The sequence below is a fragment of the Vicia villosa genome, unplaced genomic scaffold, assembly GCF_029867415.1.
Source record: "Vicia villosa cultivar HV-30 ecotype Madison, WI unplaced genomic scaffold, Vvil1.0 ctg.003272F_1_1, whole genome shotgun sequence".
In the NCBI taxonomy this organism is placed as follows: Eukaryota; Viridiplantae; Streptophyta; class Magnoliopsida; order Fabales; family Fabaceae; genus Vicia; species Vicia villosa.
The window spans coordinates 88,861-109,280 of record NW_026706160.1 but is presented as its reverse complement, the minus strand read 5'-3'; the positions used below and the strand labels follow the sequence as shown (position 1 = coordinate 109,280).

At 36.6% G+C, this 20,420-nt stretch overlaps 3 protein-coding genes across 3 annotated transcripts; 1 reads left to right on the top strand and 2 right to left on the bottom strand.

Moving 5' to 3' along the window:
• Positions 1-1,177: 1,177 nt before the first annotated feature.
• Positions 1,178-3,181, bottom strand: LOC131640694 (heat shock cognate 70 kDa protein-like). Its single transcript, XM_058911076.1, has 2 exons — positions 2,962-3,181; positions 1,178-2,829 (listed from the first exon to the last, which is right to left on the bottom strand). Exons 1-2 carry the CDS (start codon positions 3,179-3,181, stop codon positions 1,178-1,180), a joined length of 1,872 nt encoding a protein of 623 aa, XP_058767059.1.
• A 7,732-nt stretch (positions 3,182-10,913) lies between these two features.
• LOC131640689 (uncharacterized) lies at positions 10,914-12,201 on the bottom strand. Its single transcript, XM_058911073.1, has 4 exons — positions 11,767-12,201; positions 11,441-11,675; positions 11,290-11,359; positions 10,914-10,920 (listed from the first exon to the last, which is right to left on the bottom strand). The coding sequence occupies exons 1-4, from the start codon at positions 12,199-12,201 to the stop codon at positions 10,914-10,916; spliced, it is 747 nt and encodes a 248-aa protein (XP_058767056.1).
• A 3,682-nt stretch (positions 12,202-15,883) lies between these two features.
• LOC131640688 (uncharacterized) lies at positions 15,884-16,492 on the top strand. The gene has a single exon (XM_058911072.1). The coding sequence runs from the start codon at positions 15,884-15,886 to the stop codon at positions 16,490-16,492; it is 609 nt and encodes a 202-aa protein (XP_058767055.1).
• Positions 16,493-20,420: the final 3,928 nt, after the last annotated feature.

Sequence of the window (20,420 nt, the reverse complement as noted above, 5' to 3'; positions counted from 1 at the left end):
TCTGAATCCATTTATTTTTAAGTAGATTACTAGGGCTGTTCAAAAAAATCCAAGATCTGAAGTTATAATAACCGAATTGAAACGGTTCAGTTCGAGTGACTTTTTACTATGGTTTGGTTCGATTCTGTTCAGTTTTTCTCCCAAAACCAAAAGAAAACTTGTTTCACTTGTGATTCTGACTGATTTGACTTTGGTTCAGAATTGATATTTTTCCAAAGGCTATAACCATTTATAAAGACATGTCCTTGCCATATATTATACGATATGAGACTCTTAACATGTCATTTAATTCAAAGAGTTTTCGCCAAAAAAAGTACTAGAAAAAACAATGTGTCTCAATCTGAAACAACTAATCAAGGAAAACCATGAAGATGGAGTACAAAGGAGACAAACAATTTTGCAACCTTGGAATTCTTAAACAATGTAAGTAGATCACCTAAATGACATATTTGAACAAATAGTTAGCTATAACAAAGATGATACTGGATATGTGAGATGGAGGAAGCTCGGTAATAAAATCCACGGTGACGTCTTTACATACACACTCGGGATGAAGTGGTTATAATAATCTTACCAGAACTTGAGAAGAGTATTTGATTTGTTGGAAATTAAGGCAAGTGAAGTGATCATTCTTCATTAGTATATATATCTAACTCGATTTAATTTTAAGTAGATTACACCCAAAACCAAAAGATAACTTGTTTCACTTGTGATTTTGACTAATTTGACTTTGATTCAGAGTTTATACATACATAATTCTGTTGGCACTTGTTAGTTGGGTTAAGGGAGCTGTTGGTCGAGCTGTTTGTCCAGGTTCAAATGCATTTGTAAACAAGTTGTTACTTTTTTTTTTTTTTAAAATCGCCTCTGCATGTTTTTGCTGTAATCTCTGCATCTTTTTGAAGAACAAATATTATATGAAAATGATCTGATAGTGAATGCGTAAATGAATCTTAGAGGCATATAGTTGTGTTGTGCATGTATGTACTATCTTGATTCCAAATACTAATTATCCTCAAAAACTTTTGATATGTTTAGAAGACAGGAAACAAAAACAATCTAAGTAACAAATTCAAGGCAAAATGTATCATAAATTTGAATACTATGATTAGATAACCTACCTAAAGGTTTACATATTCAGCACACACACAAAAACAAGATATCAATCTAAATCTTATTAAAGAAAAATAAAATTAGCAATCTTGGCATTAAGCTTCTCCAGCATGCTATCCAACTCCTTCAGATGACCCTCAAGAACATCAATTTCATTCTGTTGGTTATTCTTATCAAGCAAATTCTCGGCAACAGTAATAGCATTGTTAATCTTCTCCCTTTCTTGAGAAGTGAGCATTAAATGAACATTATCCTTCTTTAATGATTTCTTCATATTGTAAACACAAGAATCCAATGCACTCATTACCTTGGCCTTTCTTAAGAATTTCCTATCTTCCACTTGATATGTTTCTGCTTCTTCAATCAGTTTTTTAATGTCGAATGATGATAACCTTTCTTTGTCATTAGTTATGGTGATCTCGTTTGTATTGCCTGTAGATATTTCCTTTGCGGAAACAGTTAGAATACCATTTTCATCAATGACAAAACATACATCTAAGGGCTCTCCCCGAAGAGCACCTGGACGGCAAGAAAGGTTGAAGAAACCAAGCAGATTGTTATCAATGGCTCTTGCTCTCTCACCTTCATAAATTTTTATAGAGACTTCGCAATGGTTATCTTTAGCGGTCGAATATCTATTTGTCTTCTTGATAGGCACAGAAGTATTCTTAGGAATAACCACACTCATTATATCATACTCATCTGCGATACCTAGTGACAGTGGAGTAACATCTCGCAGCACCAAGTTTGGGACACTCTTAACGCCTTCACTCAAAATAGCAGCCTGAACAGCTGCACCATAAGCAACAGCCTCATCCGGATTTATACTCTTGCAGAGATCCTTTCCTTCAAAAAAAATCTGCAATAGATCCTTCACTTTGGGAATCCTAGAGGAACCACCCACAAGAACGACGTCATCTATATCACTCTTGTGGATCTTTGAATCACTCAGACAAGTTTCCACAATTGTCATGCATTCATCAAACAGATCCATGTTAATTTCGTCAAACTTGGCACGGGTTATTGATGAAGAAAAATCAATTCCTCGAAACAAAGAATCTACCTCAATAGTAGTGACAAAAGCATAAGAGAGTGTCCTCTTTGCTCTCTCGCAGGCAGTTCTCAATCTCCTTAAAGCTTTTGGATTCCCACTAATGTTCACTCTTTTCTTCTTTTTGAACTCCTTTACAAAGTAGTCCACCATTCTGTTATCAAAGTCCTCTCCTCCAAGATGAGTGTTTCCAGCTGTAGCTTTTACTTCAAAGACATCACCTTTAATTGTGAGGATAGACACATCAAAAGTCCCACCACCAAGGTCAAAGACAAAAATATTCCTTTTACCATCACAGTTTCTTCTCTTATCAAGACCATATGCAATAGCCGCAGCAGTAGGTTCGTTGATTATCCGAATTACATTAAGGCCAGCAATGGCGCCAGCATCTATGGTGGCTTTTCGCTGAGAATCATTGAAGTAAGCCGGCACAGTAACAACAGCATTCTTGACAGACGACTCCAGATATGCCTCTGCAATTTCTCGCACCTTTGAGAGAATCATGGATGATATTTCTTCAGCACAAAATTCCTTCTCTTCACCCTTATACTTAAGGGTAATCATTGGTTTGTCTTCGACACCCGCAATGACCTTGAATGGCCACAGCATTACATCCTTCTGAACAATTGCATCACTAAATTTTCTACCAATTAACCTTTTAGCATCTGAAAATAGAAACACATATATTAATATTAATAGTAAATTCTCATTATCAATTTGTCTAAATAAAGATTTGAATCAGCGTCTTCAATAACTACTATTTACAAAACACAGTGTTAGAGGGAAGAGAAATTTACCAAACAAGGTGTTTTGTGGGTTAGACGCAACCTGATTCTTAGCAGCATCACCGATCAACCTTTGATCATCGTTGAAAGCAACAACAGAAGGAGTGGTTCGGTTGCCTTGATCATTATGAATAATCTCAACTCTATCGTGATCATCAAGCCACACAGCAACACAAGAATACGTTGTTCCAAGGTCTATTCCTACTGCACGTCCTTCATATTTCTTAGCCATTGTGTCTTACAAGTAAAAGAAACAAAAAGAAGCTTTTTAACGGTTAGGTTTTATTCAAGACTCAAAAACCCTTTCTTGAATAGGAATAGAAATATTATATATCATGCAACAAAAGGGTTATGGTCTTGCCTCAAGTACGACCCAGGATAAATTTAAAACGGATGTAGAATCTTTTATATATGGAAAATTCTTATTAGTAAGAAAATAGAAAAATAAGAAATACAAGAATAGATCTCAACCATCCATTATCACCACAATCCCATGATCCCTATTAAAAAGGAAGTTAAATTTAAAATTAAATTAAAATTCACCACTAAAATAGTGACACATATTCATTCTTGCATTTCTTGTTCAAATTACTTCGTACTAAATAGCACTACTCTTTATATATAAGTAGTATGTGTAAAATATTCAAAAATCTCAAATTTAATTGACACTAAATATTTATATATTTTATGGAATAAATTTTAAAATCAAATCTTTTGTATATAAAAATAGTATGTGTAATAATTCACAAATCTCAAATTCCATTGACACAAAATATTTATATATTTTATGGAATAAATTTTTAAATCAATCTTTTGCATATAAAAAAGTATGTGTAAAATTGATCGGTTTATAATATTTTTTTCAAACACTATATTTATTGGTATATTCTTTAATATCGTATTTTTTGGTGTATTTTATGCTATTGTTTTTAAAATAATATATTTTATGTAATTTATTTCATGTTATATTTTTCAAACAAATTAGAAGTTGTTCTTAATCCATATGAAACCGTGACTTGATTTCCATTGCATCATTAAATAAACTAGTAGAAGACCTGTGCGTCTGCACGAGTAATTTTATATCTTAATGTGTATCATATTGTACAAACGAAAACAAAAGTCTTAAAAATTCATAATGTAGCATATTGAATAAAATAGAAATAGAGTTGAGACCAATATACCGTTAATTTGTTTTACATAGTTATATAAAATTATCAAAAGGAAATTGAAATGACAAATAATTGTCTTCAAAATTAGTTCACAAAAAATATAGTCCAAAATTCTCCTTGTATTCTGAAAATTATAGAAAAACAATAATAAGAATATATTTAATATCTACAAAGTTGCATACAAGTGTTAATATATTTAAAGAAAGTCTCGGATGAAAATTAGGAATTAAATTATTGGACATGAGCATATACCTTAGGAATATAGTTAGCAATTTTGAAGTGAAACATCATCCTAGGTAGTCACCTTTAAATGTAGGACCTTTCTTCCCTTGTATAATAAAAATCATGCAAGTCCATATTAAAAATGAGTACTGTATATGAAAGTAAAAAAATGTAAAAACAATATAATATGGAATGATAATACCTATACAGCATTGTGGAAAACCTCTTTGAAAGCCACATTTGTTGTTTCTTGCAATGGCAATTTGTCTTTGTCATGAATTAAAATTTGCAAGCCTCCTTTGCTTTTGACTCTTGACATTGCAACATAAAGTTGTCCATGGCTGAAGACGTCTTTTGGCAAATATAAACCCACATAGTCTAATGATTGACCTTGAGATTTATTTATTGTCATTGCAAATGAAACAATGATGGGTAATTGTCTTCTAATAAGTTTGAATGGCCAAGGGGATTGCAAAGGAGACAAAGACATTCTAGGTATGTAAATAGTGTTTCCTACATGTGTACCTGAAATAATCTTAGCCTCAATCACATGATTTGCTAGCCTTGTTACCGTCAATCTTGTATCATTGCAAAGTCCTTCTGATTGATCCAAATTCCTTATCAACATAATGGTTGTGCCAATCTTCAATTATAATCAATGATTAGGCAAATCAGACATTTTCAAACAGCTTAAAAATTCTGGAGTCAAATGCTCAAAAGCCTCATTCTCATTTGCTTCTGATCTGTCAATAGCAGGCCTGGCCCTAGGGGTAGGCCAACAAGGCCACCGCCTAGGGCCTCACTTTTTTAAAATTTAATATTACTTTTGTTTGCACTGTATATAAGACCAACGACGGCTAATATCGTATACGGCTATTGGCAATTTGGCGGTTATAAGGTTGTTTTACAATTTGGCTACTTACGTGTTTTACAATTTAACTAGTTATGTGTTTATATGAAGTTAATGACGGCTCGAACTGATAGACGAATGAAATCGATTTGGGGGCGATAAACCCTAGTTTTCTTACTGTTCTATTCGTGTCCCCATGGATTTAGTTGATCTTTTCCCAGAAATCGGTCCTTATATTCAACATTCTTCTCATGCTGCTGTTCCCGAAAGTCCGAAACAGTCACAGGGGAAATCGTTTGCCCAGGTTCTCAAAGGAGTTTGTGATATCCCTACGTCTCAATTTCCTCCACCCGTTATCAAAGGGGACAGACCCTCTATCACAATCCCAGAGGATGAATACAAAGCTGGGCTTGAAGAATGCAAATTTAATCTCCACGGCAGGGTGATTTGGCCTAAAGGTACTACTCCCCTTACAGTGGTAGCTCTCAGAAAGAAATTATCTCAGATGTGGTCGGAGGTGAAGAGCTGGGGTGTTCAATCCTTGGGAAAGGGTTACTATGAATTCACTTTTTCAAGCACTGAAGATATGAGAAGGGTTCGGGCTTCTGGCTCCATTAGTTTAAACCCTGGTTCGCTAAAATTGTTTGCTTGGACAAGAGACTTTAATCCTGCGATACAAAGCAATACTTCTGCTCAAGTGTGGGTTAGATTTCACGGGCTTGCACAGGAGTACTGGAGACCCAGGATTCTATTTGCGATAGCGTCCAGCGTCGGCACTCCTATCTGCATCGACTCTGTTTCTGCAAAAGCTAGGGTGGACCGAACATTTGAACAATTTGTTAGAGTCTTAATCGATATGGACTTGAGCTTGCCTCTGCATCATAATGTCCTGGTGGAAAGGGAAGGGTTTGCCTTCTTCTCAGATATTGAATACGAGAATTTACCCGAATTTTGCAGTCACTGCAGGAAAACGGGTCACATGGTGCAAGAATGTAAAGTATTGAGACCACAAACCAGTGCGACAATCCCTAAACCTCAGGCCATATTTATGCGTAAATCTAATCCTTTACCTCCAGAGGTTGTCGTACCTCCTGTTGATCAGGAACGTGACATGGTCAGTGGTAGTGAGCAGGGAGTGGTGAATACTGTTATTGAACCAATTGTTGAAAGTGAAAGGAACAGTGATCCGGTAATGATAGGGAAGGAGATTATTGTGAGTCCTAACTCTCAAAACTTTGTTTCACAACCTGAAGCTGACTCAGGAACTCCTTCTTCGTCCTTTGTTGATGCTACTCAGGAATTGGTGGTGCAAAGTGAAGGGTTTCTGCATAACTCTTGGGCAACGCTGGCAGAGATTCCAGAGGTTCCTGTGGGTGCTTTCACAGGTGCGGTTGAATCTTTGAAACATAAACGCTCGGCAAGGTTGAAGAAAAAACTTTCCATCAGGTCTCAAGCAGGGCCAACTAAACTGTCCTTATGAAGTGCATCTACTGGAACATAAGGGGTGTGGCTAATGCTTCCTCGAGATTAGCCTTGAAACGATTGCTGAAGCTTCATAATCCTGATTTTCTTTTTATTGCGGAGCCTAAAGTGGATTTCGCAAAGCTCCCTCATCTTTGGTTCAATAAACTTGGACTTAAATTGTTCTCTTGTAATTCTTTGGATCAACCTTCCCTGTGGTGTCTTTGCAAGATGGACCTTTCTCCAAGTATTCTTTTGTCGTCTGAGCAGTTTGTGGCTCTAACGATTCCAGTCGATAATTGTTTAATGGCTATTGCTGCAGTTTATGCTTCCACGAATTTGTATAAGCGTAAAGATCTTTGGAAGGAGTTGGATAGCATTATGAGTACCTATCCTCTGCCTTGGGCCCTGTTTGGTGATTTCAACGCTATTATCGGTGCCCATGAACACCGTGGGAGAAATAGTCCAGCTAAAGCGCCCATGTTGGACTTCCGAGGTTGGTCGGACTCGAATAATTTGCATCATTTTCCTACTACTGGAGCTTGGTTTACGTGGTCTAACAAGAGGGACCCTCCGTTTCTCATTGAGCGTCGGTTAGACAGATGTATAGGGAATTCGTTGTGGTTAGACTCTTGCTCGAATTTATCAGTGAACACTCTCCATAAAGTCTGCTCTGACCATTACCCTCTTCTCCTGGATTTTGGTATTGCTGCTGTTAGGAAGGCCTCTATTTTCAAATTTCTGAGCCCGTGGGTCTTGCACGATGGTTGTCGGGGGTTGATTGAATCTGTCTGGTCACAGCCGGTTGTTGGATGCCCGATGTTTGTGTTAAGTAAGAAGTTACAGATGCTGAAAAAAGATCTGAAGCATTGGAATCGAACCTGTTTCGGTAATGTTTCAGATAACGTAAGGAGAGCTGAGGAGTCCTTAGGAATTATTCAAAACAACATTCAGAACCAGGGCTTAAATAATTGTCTGAAGCAGCAAGAGTCTGATGCTCAAGTCACGTTACAACAAGCTCTTGCGATGGAGGAGAAGTTTTGGAGATCCAAATCTAAAGTCAAATGGCACTTGGACGGTGATCGTAATACCGCTTTTTTCCATCGAGTCGCCAAGATTAAACAGAGCTTTCGCCCTATTTCACTGCTTAGGAATGGAAGCTCCCTCCTTACTGAGCCGAAGGAGATTGAGGAATGCTCCATTAATTATTTCAAAACTCTGTTTTCTGCTAACTCCTTTTCTTTGCAGGATTGCAGCTTGATTGATAGCACAATTCCTGCCTTGGTTGATGATGCTACGAATCATTTGCTAACCGTTACCCCTTCGTTGGCTGAAATTTCTGCCGCAGTTGTTAACCTGAATGGTGATAGTGCGCCTGGGCCGGATGGTTTCAGGGCTGTGTTCTATCAAAATTACTGGGATATCATTAAGACGGACGTCTCTAATGCGGTAATACAGTTTTTCAACACAGGTTGGGTGCTTCCTGGGTTCAATGCTAATGTTATCATCCTCATTCCCAAAGTTTCCGGGGCTGATTCCTTAGATCTCTTCAGACCTATTGCAGTTTCTAATTTCAAATTCAAAATCATAACAAAGATTATTGCGGATCGGCTTGCAGCTATAATGCCTATTCTTGTCTCAAAGGAGCAACGAGGTTTTATTCGTGGAAGACAGATTCATGATTGCATAGGGCTGGCTTCTGAAGCTATCAATCTTCTGGACTCGAAAGCGTGGTGTGGTAATGTTGCTTTGAAAGTGGACATTTCTAAAGCATTCGATACTTTGAATTGGGATTTCCTCTTACAGGTTCTTCAAAGGTTTGGTTTCAATTCCAAATTCTGTTTTTGGATCAAGAGCATTCTTCAATCTGCTACGATGTCGGTTAATATTAACGGTGCTTTTAATGGTTATTTTCCTTGTTCCCGTGGGGTCCGACAAGGTGATCCGCTTTCTCCTCTATTATTTTGTCTGGCGGAAGAGGTTCTTAGTCGTAAAATTGGTTTGCTGGCGGCGAGTAAGGAGCTAGAGTTAATCAAGGGGCCTAACGGCGTTACGATTCCGTCTCATATTCTTTATGCCGATGATGTATTCATATTCTGCAAAGGTAAAGTTTCAAACCTTAAGCTTCTCATCTCTACTTTTGACGAGTATGCGGCTGTTTCAGGTCAAAGGGTTAATTGCTCAAAGTCTCACATTTTTGGCGGAGCCATGACTTCTTCTAGACTTAATATTCTCTCGAAGCTATCGGGTTTCAAGATTGGTGATTACCCGTTTGTTTATCTTGGAATTCCTATTTTTAAGGGCAAGCCAAAAGCGGTTTATCTTCGACCTATTGCGGATAGGGTGATAAATAAATTAGCTTATTGGAAGGGTTCGTTATTGTCGTTTGCCGGTAGGGTGGAACTTGTCAAATCCGTTATCCAGAGCATGCTGATTCATAGTTTTGCTATATATGCGTGGCCGATTTCTCTCATTCGTGATATTGAGAGGGCGATTAAAAGGTTTATTTGGAGTGGGGAGATATCTAAAACTAAGGTTATTACAGTTTCGTGGAAGGATATGTGCAACCCGGTATTGGAAGGCGGGCTCGGGCTTCGTTCGTTGGTTAAACTGAATGAAGCCTATAATTTGAAGCTAGCTTGGGACCTGTTAAATTCTGAGACAGACTGGGCAGCAGTGCTTCGGCTAAGGGTTCAAAGAAAAGGCAGATTCATCAATCATCATATTTACTCCTCCATTTGGTCTAGCCTCAAAGTAGAATTAACTACAGTGGAGGAAAACTCTTCTTGGTGTTTAGGAAATGGTAATACTATTAATCTTTGGCGCGATAAGTGGTGTGGTTCAGATTTTAGCCTGGTTATGTCAGATGCGGTTCAGCTTGAAGAGCAAAAAGTCAGCAGCATTATTGTTAACGGGAAATGGGACTTTTCGAATTCTTGCATCCCTATTCCTTCTTCGTTGCAGAGTAGGATTCTTGCTCATCATATTCCGTTCGATCTTTGTCCGGATGCGAGAATATGGATTCATTCTCCAAACGGTGATCTGTCTGCCAAGGATTGTTTTGAATTCAAAAGGGCAAAAGGTATTCGTAAAAGCTGGTGGCTTTGGATTTGGTCAAAAACTATTCCTCCCTCGAAGTCGTGTTTCATGTGGAAGTTGCTTAATAACAAGGTGTCCACTGATGATCAATTAAAACGGCGTTTGTTCTCTTTACCTTCCCGTTGTGATCTTTGTCATGTTGCGGAAGAATCGGTTCAGCATCTTTTCTTTGAGTGCAGTGTTGCTGCACATCTTTGGCACTGGTTTAAAAACCAGCTGAATAGGGACAGGTTTATCTCTGGTTGGGATGATGTCGATAGTATTCTCTCCTCTGCTGGTTCGGGGCAGCGCCGGGCTGCCATTACTGCTGCAATAATTTTTCTTCTCTATGCTATTTGGTCCGCACGCAACCAGGTCAGATTTCATGATATCAAATATAGTTTCAATTCCTCTGTGGCGTATATTTTAGACGCGGTTGCTTTGGCTGCTAGTAGCACTGAAGGTTCGTTTTTGAATATGGCTGACTTCGAAATGCTTAAAAGGTTTCAAATTGTTATTCGTCCTCCTAAAGCTCCTATTATTATCGAGGTTCTTTGGAAACCTCCTCCGGTGTATTGGACCAAAATTAATTGTGATGGGGCTTTCTCTTCCGGTCTCTCCGCTTGTGGTGGCATCGCGAGAAATAATAATGGCGAGTTTTTAGGAGCTTTTGCTGTTGGTTTGGAGGTTTCAAATTCGCTCATCGCCGAACTTACAGGTGCAATGTTTGCTATTGAGTTCGCCCATGAGAGAAATTGGCATAGGCTTTGGTTGGAAACTGATTCCATGGCAGTGGTCAAGGCTTTTAATCCTCCTTATTTGGTGCCGTGGATAATTAGAAATAGATGGGCGAATTGTATAAATTTAATCACTAATTGGAATTTTGTGGTCTCCCATATTTTTAGGGAGGGTAATAGTTGTGCCGACGAGCTTGCTAACATAGGACTTAATCTTACTAATTATTCTTATTTTGATTCCATCCCGGTTAGTCTAAGGAAAGATTTTGTAAAGAATAGGCTCGGGTTGCCATTCTTTAGGTTCGTCAATTCGTGATAGAGTTTTGGTTGATGTCCCCTCTATCTTTTTGTAACAATCTTCTTTTATATATATCAATCTTTATTTAAAAAAAGTTATGTGTTTATATCATTAGTTTAATCAATATCATACTAATATTCAAAGTAAAGCTAAGGCCTAGAAAAAAAACAAATAAGTGCAAATAAGTGAGCTCTATATTATTTTATCAATAAATTGTAATTGAACACAACAAATGATAAAAAAAAAATATTATCAGTTAATAATTTTACACAATTATAATTATTTAATAAAAATATGAATAAATTGTAGACTCTTAATATTTTTACTAAGTTTTTATAAAATATAATATTTTATCTTCTTTTTAATTATTATAAAAAAATTATCATCAAATAAATGAGATCTAAGTAATTTAGACTATTTTTAATAAATTTATATTAGATAAATTTATAAAACAATATTTAAATAAAATTAATAAATTTATTAAATTAATGTTAATTTTTATTAAAATAATCTTAATTAATTTGCCTTAGGCCTCCAAATATATTGGGCCGGCCCTGGTCAATAGTATCACTACTTAGAAACTCCTTCTCATCACCTATGAAAAGAATTTATCTTTAATAAATATTAGTAGTATATGAAAAAATTTATAAGTAAATAATTTATAAAGTATAGTAACCTGGAAGAAGATTTGTAATGTAATCATTAATTTCATCGACGATCTCTATAGTTGAAGCTAGAATTGCTCGACTTTGAAGGAATTCTGGATTTGTGAAATTTTCAAATAGGTTTGGATAAGTACTTGTTACAATTTTCTCAATTGGCTCCACAAAATCCTTTAGTAAAAATTTTGGTGGAATAGTTATTTCAGCATAACCATCATTTGGTTCTGAAATTTTTTCCATCTCCCACATCTAAAATCCATTTAGAAAAACTCTCAATCTCTGCAGCATTATTTGAATGTGATCCCGACATCAAACGCATATTTTTTGTGAGTGTTAAAACCTTGCAATGTTCCCAAATATATGACGCATTTATTGTAGAATGAACACTATCAGAACGGATTCCTCTAGGCACAACAGGTAGAATTTTTCTGAAATCACCACCAAATACAACAATTTTGCCTCCAAATATTTGTTCACAAGGCTTTTCTGTAGTACCCATGATATCTTTCAATGACTTGTCAAGGGCTTCAAAACACCACTTGTTAGCCATTGGAGCCTCGTCCCAAATAATCAACTTAGTTAATTTCAACAAACCGGCAAGGTCATCTTTCTTCTCAATGTTACAAATCGATGTTTTAATGCATTGGACTGGAATTTTGAATCTTGAATGCGCAGTTCTACCACCTGGTAGAAGTAGGCTTGCTATACCACTTGACGCGACATTCAATACAATATCGCGATTAGACCGTAAAGCTGCTGAAAGGGTATTCCACATAAATTTTTTTCAGTACCACCATAACCATACAAAAAAAAGACACCCTCATTATCTTCTTGAACGGCTTGCATGATTTCGTTAAAAATAAGCATCTGTTCATCTTTGTAAGAATAAAAAAAAATAGAGTTTTAGTAACGGCGAAAGTTAAAACTGTAAAATATTTATCGTGATAGTAATGTATATCCAATTGTAGTATTAATGAATAAATTAAAACTATTATAATTGAGTTGAACATGAGTGACAGAGAAAAAATATTATTAGAGATAATTGGTAATAGAATAAGAGTTATACTAAAATTGTATAACTTATGAATAATAAAACTAATGAATTTGAACATTGTAACCTATCAAAAGTCTTAACATTGCATAAAAGGAATTCTAACATGTCCACTATTTGTGACAGCATAAGCATTGAACCACATTATTCCATAACTATAGAAAATATGGTTCACATATGTTTCACAAGTATTTATGTTATAGAATTATGGTTCAAAAATATTTTTCAGAATTATTCCATAGTATTCAAATACGTTTGTAATAATAGCATTTATGTGGAGAGAAAAAAGTTTCACAAGCATTTATGTTATATAATTATGGTTCATAATTATGTAACAGCACAAAAAATTTCTGTCCACTACCAGAAACGTGAATTGTAACACCCGGAAAAATAATTATTTGCTTAATTTAGACATTTGTGATGTTTTCTGAAATTTTTGCGTTTTGGGACGATTTAGTCGGTATTAGTTCGGGATAGCGGATCGACATTTAATCGATAATTTTAATATTTTTAGTATTAGAAATATTAATGAGTTAATATTTAGCGTTTTGGGAATTTTCTGAGTAATTAAGTTTAGACCGGAAATATGAGATACTGAGTAATAAGTCGGTGTATTAAAATAATCGAATTTTATTTTAATGGAGTTTTAGTGGAAGTATTATTTTTATATTAAGTGTGGAAATAATATTGGGCTTAATTAATGACATCTCTAATTATTAAGGGGGTATATTTTGTTAGGCCCATTTGAGTATTAATAATTAACATAGTATATTTTTTTTAAAAAAAATAGAAGTAGAAGAGAGGTAGAGAGAGGTAGTAGTTTCAGTAGAAGAAAACAAAAAGGAGGAAACCGAGAGAGTTAAAGAAAAGAGGGGTTAGGGTTTGAAGAGGAGACCCAAAGTGTTGCTCTAAAGTGCATTTTTTCTCCAATTTTCAATTGAATCTTCTTAGAGCTGCACTCAATCCAAGGTAAGGGGGGATTCTTTCTATCTAAATGGGAATATGATGAATTTTATGTGGGTTTAGGGTGTAGATTGATACCGTATTGTGTGAAATTGTTGTGCTGTGGGGTATTTATCTTCGTTGCTGCATTCAAAATTACACATGAATTTCAAAACAATTGCTGCGGAATAATTATTACTAGAACTGTTCCGTGAAATCTACCATATAGTATATATGTTTTTGTTGTTCATTGATTTCTTTTTTTCAAAGACTTAGAAATTGATTTAGTTAGATAGAATAATAGCTCTTTTGTTTTCATCATGTTTCCATCCTTTCAATATATATATATATATATATATATATATATATATATATATATATATATATATATATATATATATATATATATATTAGTATATAATGGAGAGATAAAAAGATAATATAGTGGTAGTATGTATTGAAGTATCAAATGGAAACAGTGTGAAATTTAAATGAATGTTGATATGAATGTGAGGGAGGCAGCTCTGTGTTCATGATGTAAGGCCCAAATCATTCCATTATATCTTAATTTCAATGTTTCTAATATGAAGTAGTGTATTAGAATACAATTAAAAGAATAAGTAAGAAAATAATGGGTTGGAACTTAGTATAATTTTATTATATTAATGGAGATAGTAGAAATATTAAGATATTAGTAAATTGATAAATAAATTGAAAATAGAATATTGAATTGGAATTTATATAATATGATTATTAATTGGTTAATTTAATTAATAGTAGAATTAATTTCAATAAGTCTAGTTGGTTAGAAAATACTTAGACTTAGATTAATTATTCGGTTTATCGGTAAATTGCGATATCTTGAGAATTTGACCGTAAATGTGTTTTGGTTGAACATTTACGTTGAGAATAATATATTGAGATGTCAATGATGTTGTTTTGATAATTAAAGTTATCTCTAATTGAGTTAGATGTTAATTTGGAAGTTGTTTTGGCTTATTTAATATATTGGCATATTGTGATTATTTTGCGAATTGGTCGCAATTTGTGATTTTGTTTTGGATGCTTTTGTTGCGATTAATGTTGTGATTTCCAATATGATTATTTTGTGCATTCTTATGTGAATAGCCTCATAGTGTGAATTATAGCAAATTTTGATATTGTGTATATAACGCTATGAATTGATAAGTTGTGTTGTGAGCCTTTGGCTAAAGTGGAACGGTGTGATGTTGATATGTGACCGTGGTTGTGTTGTTGATATGTCGTTGTTTCGTTGTCGAATTGTGGTCGTTGTATATTTCCGCATAGCATAGCATAACATAAAGTTGAACGGTGTGATGTTGATATGTGACCGTGTTGAAGGCTTTGCCTTATGCCTCGGAATTACTGGCAATGTTCTAAGTTGGGAGTTTTACTCCAATGGTACCACATGCATATGCATAGTTGAGTCGCATTCGAGTCTTTGTTAGTTGTTGTTGGTTGAAGTTGTTGTCTATGCATTGTGATGCTTATGTGTTGATTTGTTGAAGATGTCGATGTGTTGATATCAAGACTATTCTTTAATGATGTTCTTTGTGTTGTTTATGTTGATGTTGTGTGAAACAGTGATTCATTTATATTCCTTACCTAATATATGATTTATCATAATCCTATTTATATAGTTTGATATCTCACCCTTTCTTTTTGAATGTTGCCTCCACGTGGGTAACGTGCAGGTAATCCAGATGAGTAACTGTTTCCGCTTATAGTTGAGTTTTGGGTGTCATTGCTCTGATACGTAGCACTTGGGGGAAATGAACACTTGCTTGATGCTGTTATTTGTTTATTGAACCTTATGATGTATTTGAGGAGTTGTTTGTATTGTTGCTTTTTATGATTCAAAAGATGTTATGTCTTAATTGCTGAATCATTGTGAATCTGTTGCATGTTGAACCTAAGTTTCGATTATGCTATGAATACTATATTTTTCATAAGTTGAGATATATGTTATGAGTTTTTTTCACTCAAATCCTGATAGTGTTATGTATTAGTTTGAAAAGCATGACAGGTTTATGTTTATGTTGAATGTGTGACATCCTGATTCCGTTGAGAATTTTTATACTCTGATATTTTCCGCATAAATGCTTGGGGTAGATTTGGGGTGTTACATTAGTGGTATCAGAGCAGGTCGGTCTTGTCCGGCCAAGTGTCGAGTCGTAGTGTAGTCTAACAATCGTGTATTGTTGTTTGTGCTGAATTGTTTTTGTGTTGTAGTGACGCTATAGCTAGGAGGAATGATGTTGCGATAGCTGCTGCTTTGGAAGCGGTGGCTCAGGCTATGCAGAACCAACCGAATGCTGACGAGAATGCTGGATCTCGTAGTTTGGCGACTTTCCAAAGGGAGAATCCGCCGGTGTTCAAGGGTACGCATGACCCTGATGGTGCTCTTGATTGGTTGAAGGAGCTCGAGCGAATCTTCCGTGTTATGGATTGCACTCCTGCTCAGAAGGTCAGATATGGAACTCATATGCTGGCTAAGGAAGCTGATGATTGGTGGTTGGAGACGCTTGCTAGGTTGGAGTTTTCAGGTGAGGAAGTCACTTGGAATGTGTTCCGTAGGGAATTTTTGAGGAAGTACTATCCTGAAGATGTTTGGGGTAAGAAAGAGATAGAATTCCTAGAGTTGACGCAAGGGAACAAGTCCGTGACCGAGTATGCTGCCAAGTTCACTGAGTTGATTAAGTTCTATCCTCACTTTGATGGCGAAGGTGCTGAATTTTCTAAGTGCATCAAGTTTCAGAATGGTTTACGCTCGGATATCAAGAAGGCTGTTGGGTACCAAAAGATCTGTTTATTTCCTAATTTGGTTGACAGTTGTAGGATCTTTGAGGAAGATAGTAATGCTCATCATAAGATGGTTAGTGATAGAAGGGGCAAGAATCAACAAAGCCGTGGAAACCGTATGATGCTGGTAAAGGGAAACAAAGAGTTATTCATGGTTAGAGGTCTAGTGGGAGAGATGCTCCTGCTAGGATTGTATGCTTCAAGTGTGGTCAACCTGGTCATAAGAGCAATGCTTGTACTGCTGATGTGAGGAAGTGTTTCAGATGTGGTAAGATGGGACATGCAATGTCTGATTGCAAGCATAAGGACATGGTATGTTTCACGTGTGGCGAAGAGGGACACATTGGTAGCCAGTGTCCAAAGAAGAAGGCACAACCCGGTGGAAAGGTGTTTGCTTTAGCTGGGACTCCTACAACTAGTGGAGACCGACTCATCAGAGGTATATGTTTCATTAATAGTACTCCTTTAATCACTATTATTGATACTGGTGCTACTCATTGTTTTATTGCTTCTGATTGTGTTGAAAGATTGGGTCTTATGTTGTCTTCCATGAATGGAGAGATGGTTGTCGATCTTCCAGCTAAGGGATCGGTGACTACTTCTCTGATGTGTTCAAAGTGTCCTTTGTCGATCTTCGACAAAGACTTTGTTGTTGACTTGATTTGTTTTCCGTTGAGTGGATTAGATGTGATCTTGGGTATGAATTGGTTAGAGTATAACTATGTTCATATCAACTGTTTTAACAAGTCCTTGAGGTTTTCTTCTCCCGAGGAAGAAGGAGTTGGTTTGTTGACTGGTAAGCAGTTGAGGCAATTGATGCAAGACGAAGCACAAATGTTCTCGTTGATGGCGTCATTGTCTTTTGAGAATCAGGTTAGAATTAACGAGTTAAAGGTGGTGCAAGAATTTCCTGATGTGTTTCCTGATGAAATTCCTGATGTTCCTCCGGAAAGAGAAGTTGAGTTTGCGATTGATCTTGTACCTGGTATCAGACCTGTTTCTATGGCACCGTACAGGATGTCTGCATCTGAGTTATCTGAATTGAAGAAGCAATTAGAAGAGTTGCTTGAGAAGAAGTTTGTAAGACCAAGTGTATCGCCGTGGGGAGCGCCCGTGTTGTTAGTAAAGAAGAAAGATGGAAGTATGAGACTTTGTGTTGATTATCGGCAATTGAATAAAGTGACGATAAAGAACAAGTATCCACTTCCAAGAATTGATGACTTGATGGATCAATTGGTGGGTGCTAGTGTGTTTTCTAAAATTGATTTGAGGTCCGGATATCACCAGATTAGAGTAAAAGAAGATGATATTCAAAAGACCGCGTTCAGGACTCGGTATGGACACTACGAGTATTCAGTGATGCCCTTCGGTGTTACTAATGCGCCGGGAGTATTCATGGAGTACATGAACCGTATTTTTCATACTTACTTGGATCGGTTTGTAGTGGTATTCATTGATGACATTCTGATTTACTCTAAATCTGAACAAGAGCATGAAGAGCATCTGAGAATTGTGTTGCAAGTTTTGAAAGAGAAGCAGTTGTATGCCAAGTTATCTAAGTGTGAATTCTGGTTGCATGAAGTTAGTTTCCTTGGTCATGTCATTTCTGGTAGTGGCATTGCCGTGGATCCTTCTAAAGTTGATGCTGTGTTACAATGGGAAGCTCCGAAGTCAGCTACTGAGATTAGAAGCTTCTTGGGTTTAGCCGGTTACTATAGACGGTTTATCGAGGGATTTTCTAAATTGTCACTTCCATTGACAAGATTGACTTGCAAGGGAAAAGCTTTTGTGTGGGATATTCGATGCGAAGAAAGTTTCAATGAGTTGAAGAAGAGGTTGACGTCGGCTCCAGTTTTGACTTTGCCTAATCCAGGAGAGCCTATCGTTGTGTACTGTGATGCTTGTCTGATGGGGTTAGGTGGTGTGCTTATGCAGAATGGTAAAGTGGTTGCTTATGCGTCTAGGCAGTTGAGAACTCATGAAAGGAATTATCCTACGCATGATCTAGAGTTGGCTGCAGTGGTCTTTGTGTTGAAAATTTGGAGACATTATCTTTATGGTTTGAGATTTGAAGTGTTTAGTGACCATAAGAGTTTGAAGTACCTTTTTGATCAGAAAGAGTTGAATATGAGGCAACGAAGGTGGTTAGAATTATTGAAGGATTATGATTTCGGTTTGAATTATCATCCCGGGAAAGCTAATGTTGTGGCCGATGCTTTAAGCCGAAAGACCTTGCATATGTCGGCTATGATGGCTAAGGAGTTGGAGTTGATTGAGCAGTTCCGAGATTTGAGCTTAGTTTGTGAAGTGACACCGCATAGTGTTATGTTGGGAATGTTAAAGATTAACAATGACTTTCTCGACAATATCAAAGAGGCTCAGAAGCTAGATGTGAAGTTGGTGGATTTGATGGTAGGAACCGATCGACTTGAGAAGGATGATTTCAAGTTAGATGCCCATGGTGTGTTGAGATTCCGAGATCGTATTTGTATTCCTGATGATGAAGAGATTAAGAAAGTGATTCTTGAAGAGAGTCATAGAAGCAGTTTGAGTATTCATCCAGAAGCTACAAAGATGTATCAAGATTTGAAGAATTTGTTTTGGTGGCCTGGTATGAAACGTGATGTGGCACAGTTTGTGTATGCTTGTTTGACTTGCCAGAAGTCGAAGATCGAGCATCAGAAGCCTGCAGGGTTGATGCAACCGTTGGAAGTTCCAGAATGGAAATGGGATAGGATTTCGATGGACTTTGTAACAGGATTACCTAATACCTTGAGAGGATTTGATTCGATTTGGGTGATTGTTGATAGGCTTACGAAATCGGCACACTTTATACCTATTAACATCACATTCCCGATTGCGAAGTTAGCAGAGATATATGTCAGGGTGATTGTAAAGTTGCATGGTGTTCCTTTGTGTATTGTGTCGGATAGAGATCCGAGGTTTACTTCCGATTTCTGGAAGAGTTTGCAAGAGGCGTTGGGTTCTAAGTTGAGGTTGAGTACGGCGTATCATCCACAAACTGATGGTCAGACCGAGAGGACTATTCAGTCATTAGAGGATTTGTTGAGAGCGTGTGTTCTTGAACAGGGAGGTTCATGGGATACTTATCTTCCGTTGATTGAGTTCACTTACAATAATAGTTACCATTCTAGTATTGGGATGGCACCTTTTGAGGCGTTGTATGGTCGGAGGTGTAGGACCCCGTTATGTTGGCATGAATCGGGTGAGAGTGTGGTACTTGGACCCGAGATTGTTAGGGAGACTACTGAGAAAGTGAAGCTTATTCGAGATAAGATGAAAGCTTCTCAAAGTAGGCAGAAAAGTTACCATGACAAGAGGAGGAAAGATTTGGAATTCCAAGCTGGTGATCATGTATTTTAGAGAGTCACACCTGTGACTGGTGTTGGGCGAGCTCTGAAGTCTAAAAAGCTCACTCCTCGTTTTATTGGTCCGTATCAAATATCAGATCGAGTTGGGAGAGTTGCTTACCGTGTGGCGTTACCGCCAAATCTTGCTAATTTGCACGATGTGTTTCATGTGTCACAACTCCGAAAGTATGTTTCCGATCCGTCTCATGTGATTCAGATGGACGATGTGCAAGTGCGTGATAATCTCACAGTGGAGACGATGCCCGTGCGAATTGTGGATCGTGAGATGAAGATTCTAAGAGGTAAAGAGATTACATTGGTGAAAGTTGTCTGGTTAGGAGCTGCTGGTGAAAGCTTGACATGGGAATTAGAGAGCAAGATGCGAGATTCCTATCCCGAGTTATTTGAATCAGGTAAGTTTCTATTTTCGAGGACGAAAATATTCTAGTGGGGGAGAGTTGTAACGCCCGGAAAAATAATTATTTGCTTAATTTAGACATTTGTGATGTTTTCTGAAATTTTTGCGTTTTGGGACGATTTAGTCGGTATTAGTTCGGGATAGCGGATCGACATTTAATCGATAATTTTAATATTTTTAGTATTAGAAATATTAATGAGTTAATATTTAGCGTTTTGAGAATTTTCTGAGTAATTAAGTTTAGACCGGAAATATGAGATACTGAGTAATAAGTCGGTGTATTAAAATAATCGAATTTTATTTTAATGGAGTTTTAGTGGAAGTATTATTTTTATATTAAGTGTGGAAATAATATTGGGCTTAATTAATGACATCTCTAAGTATTAAGG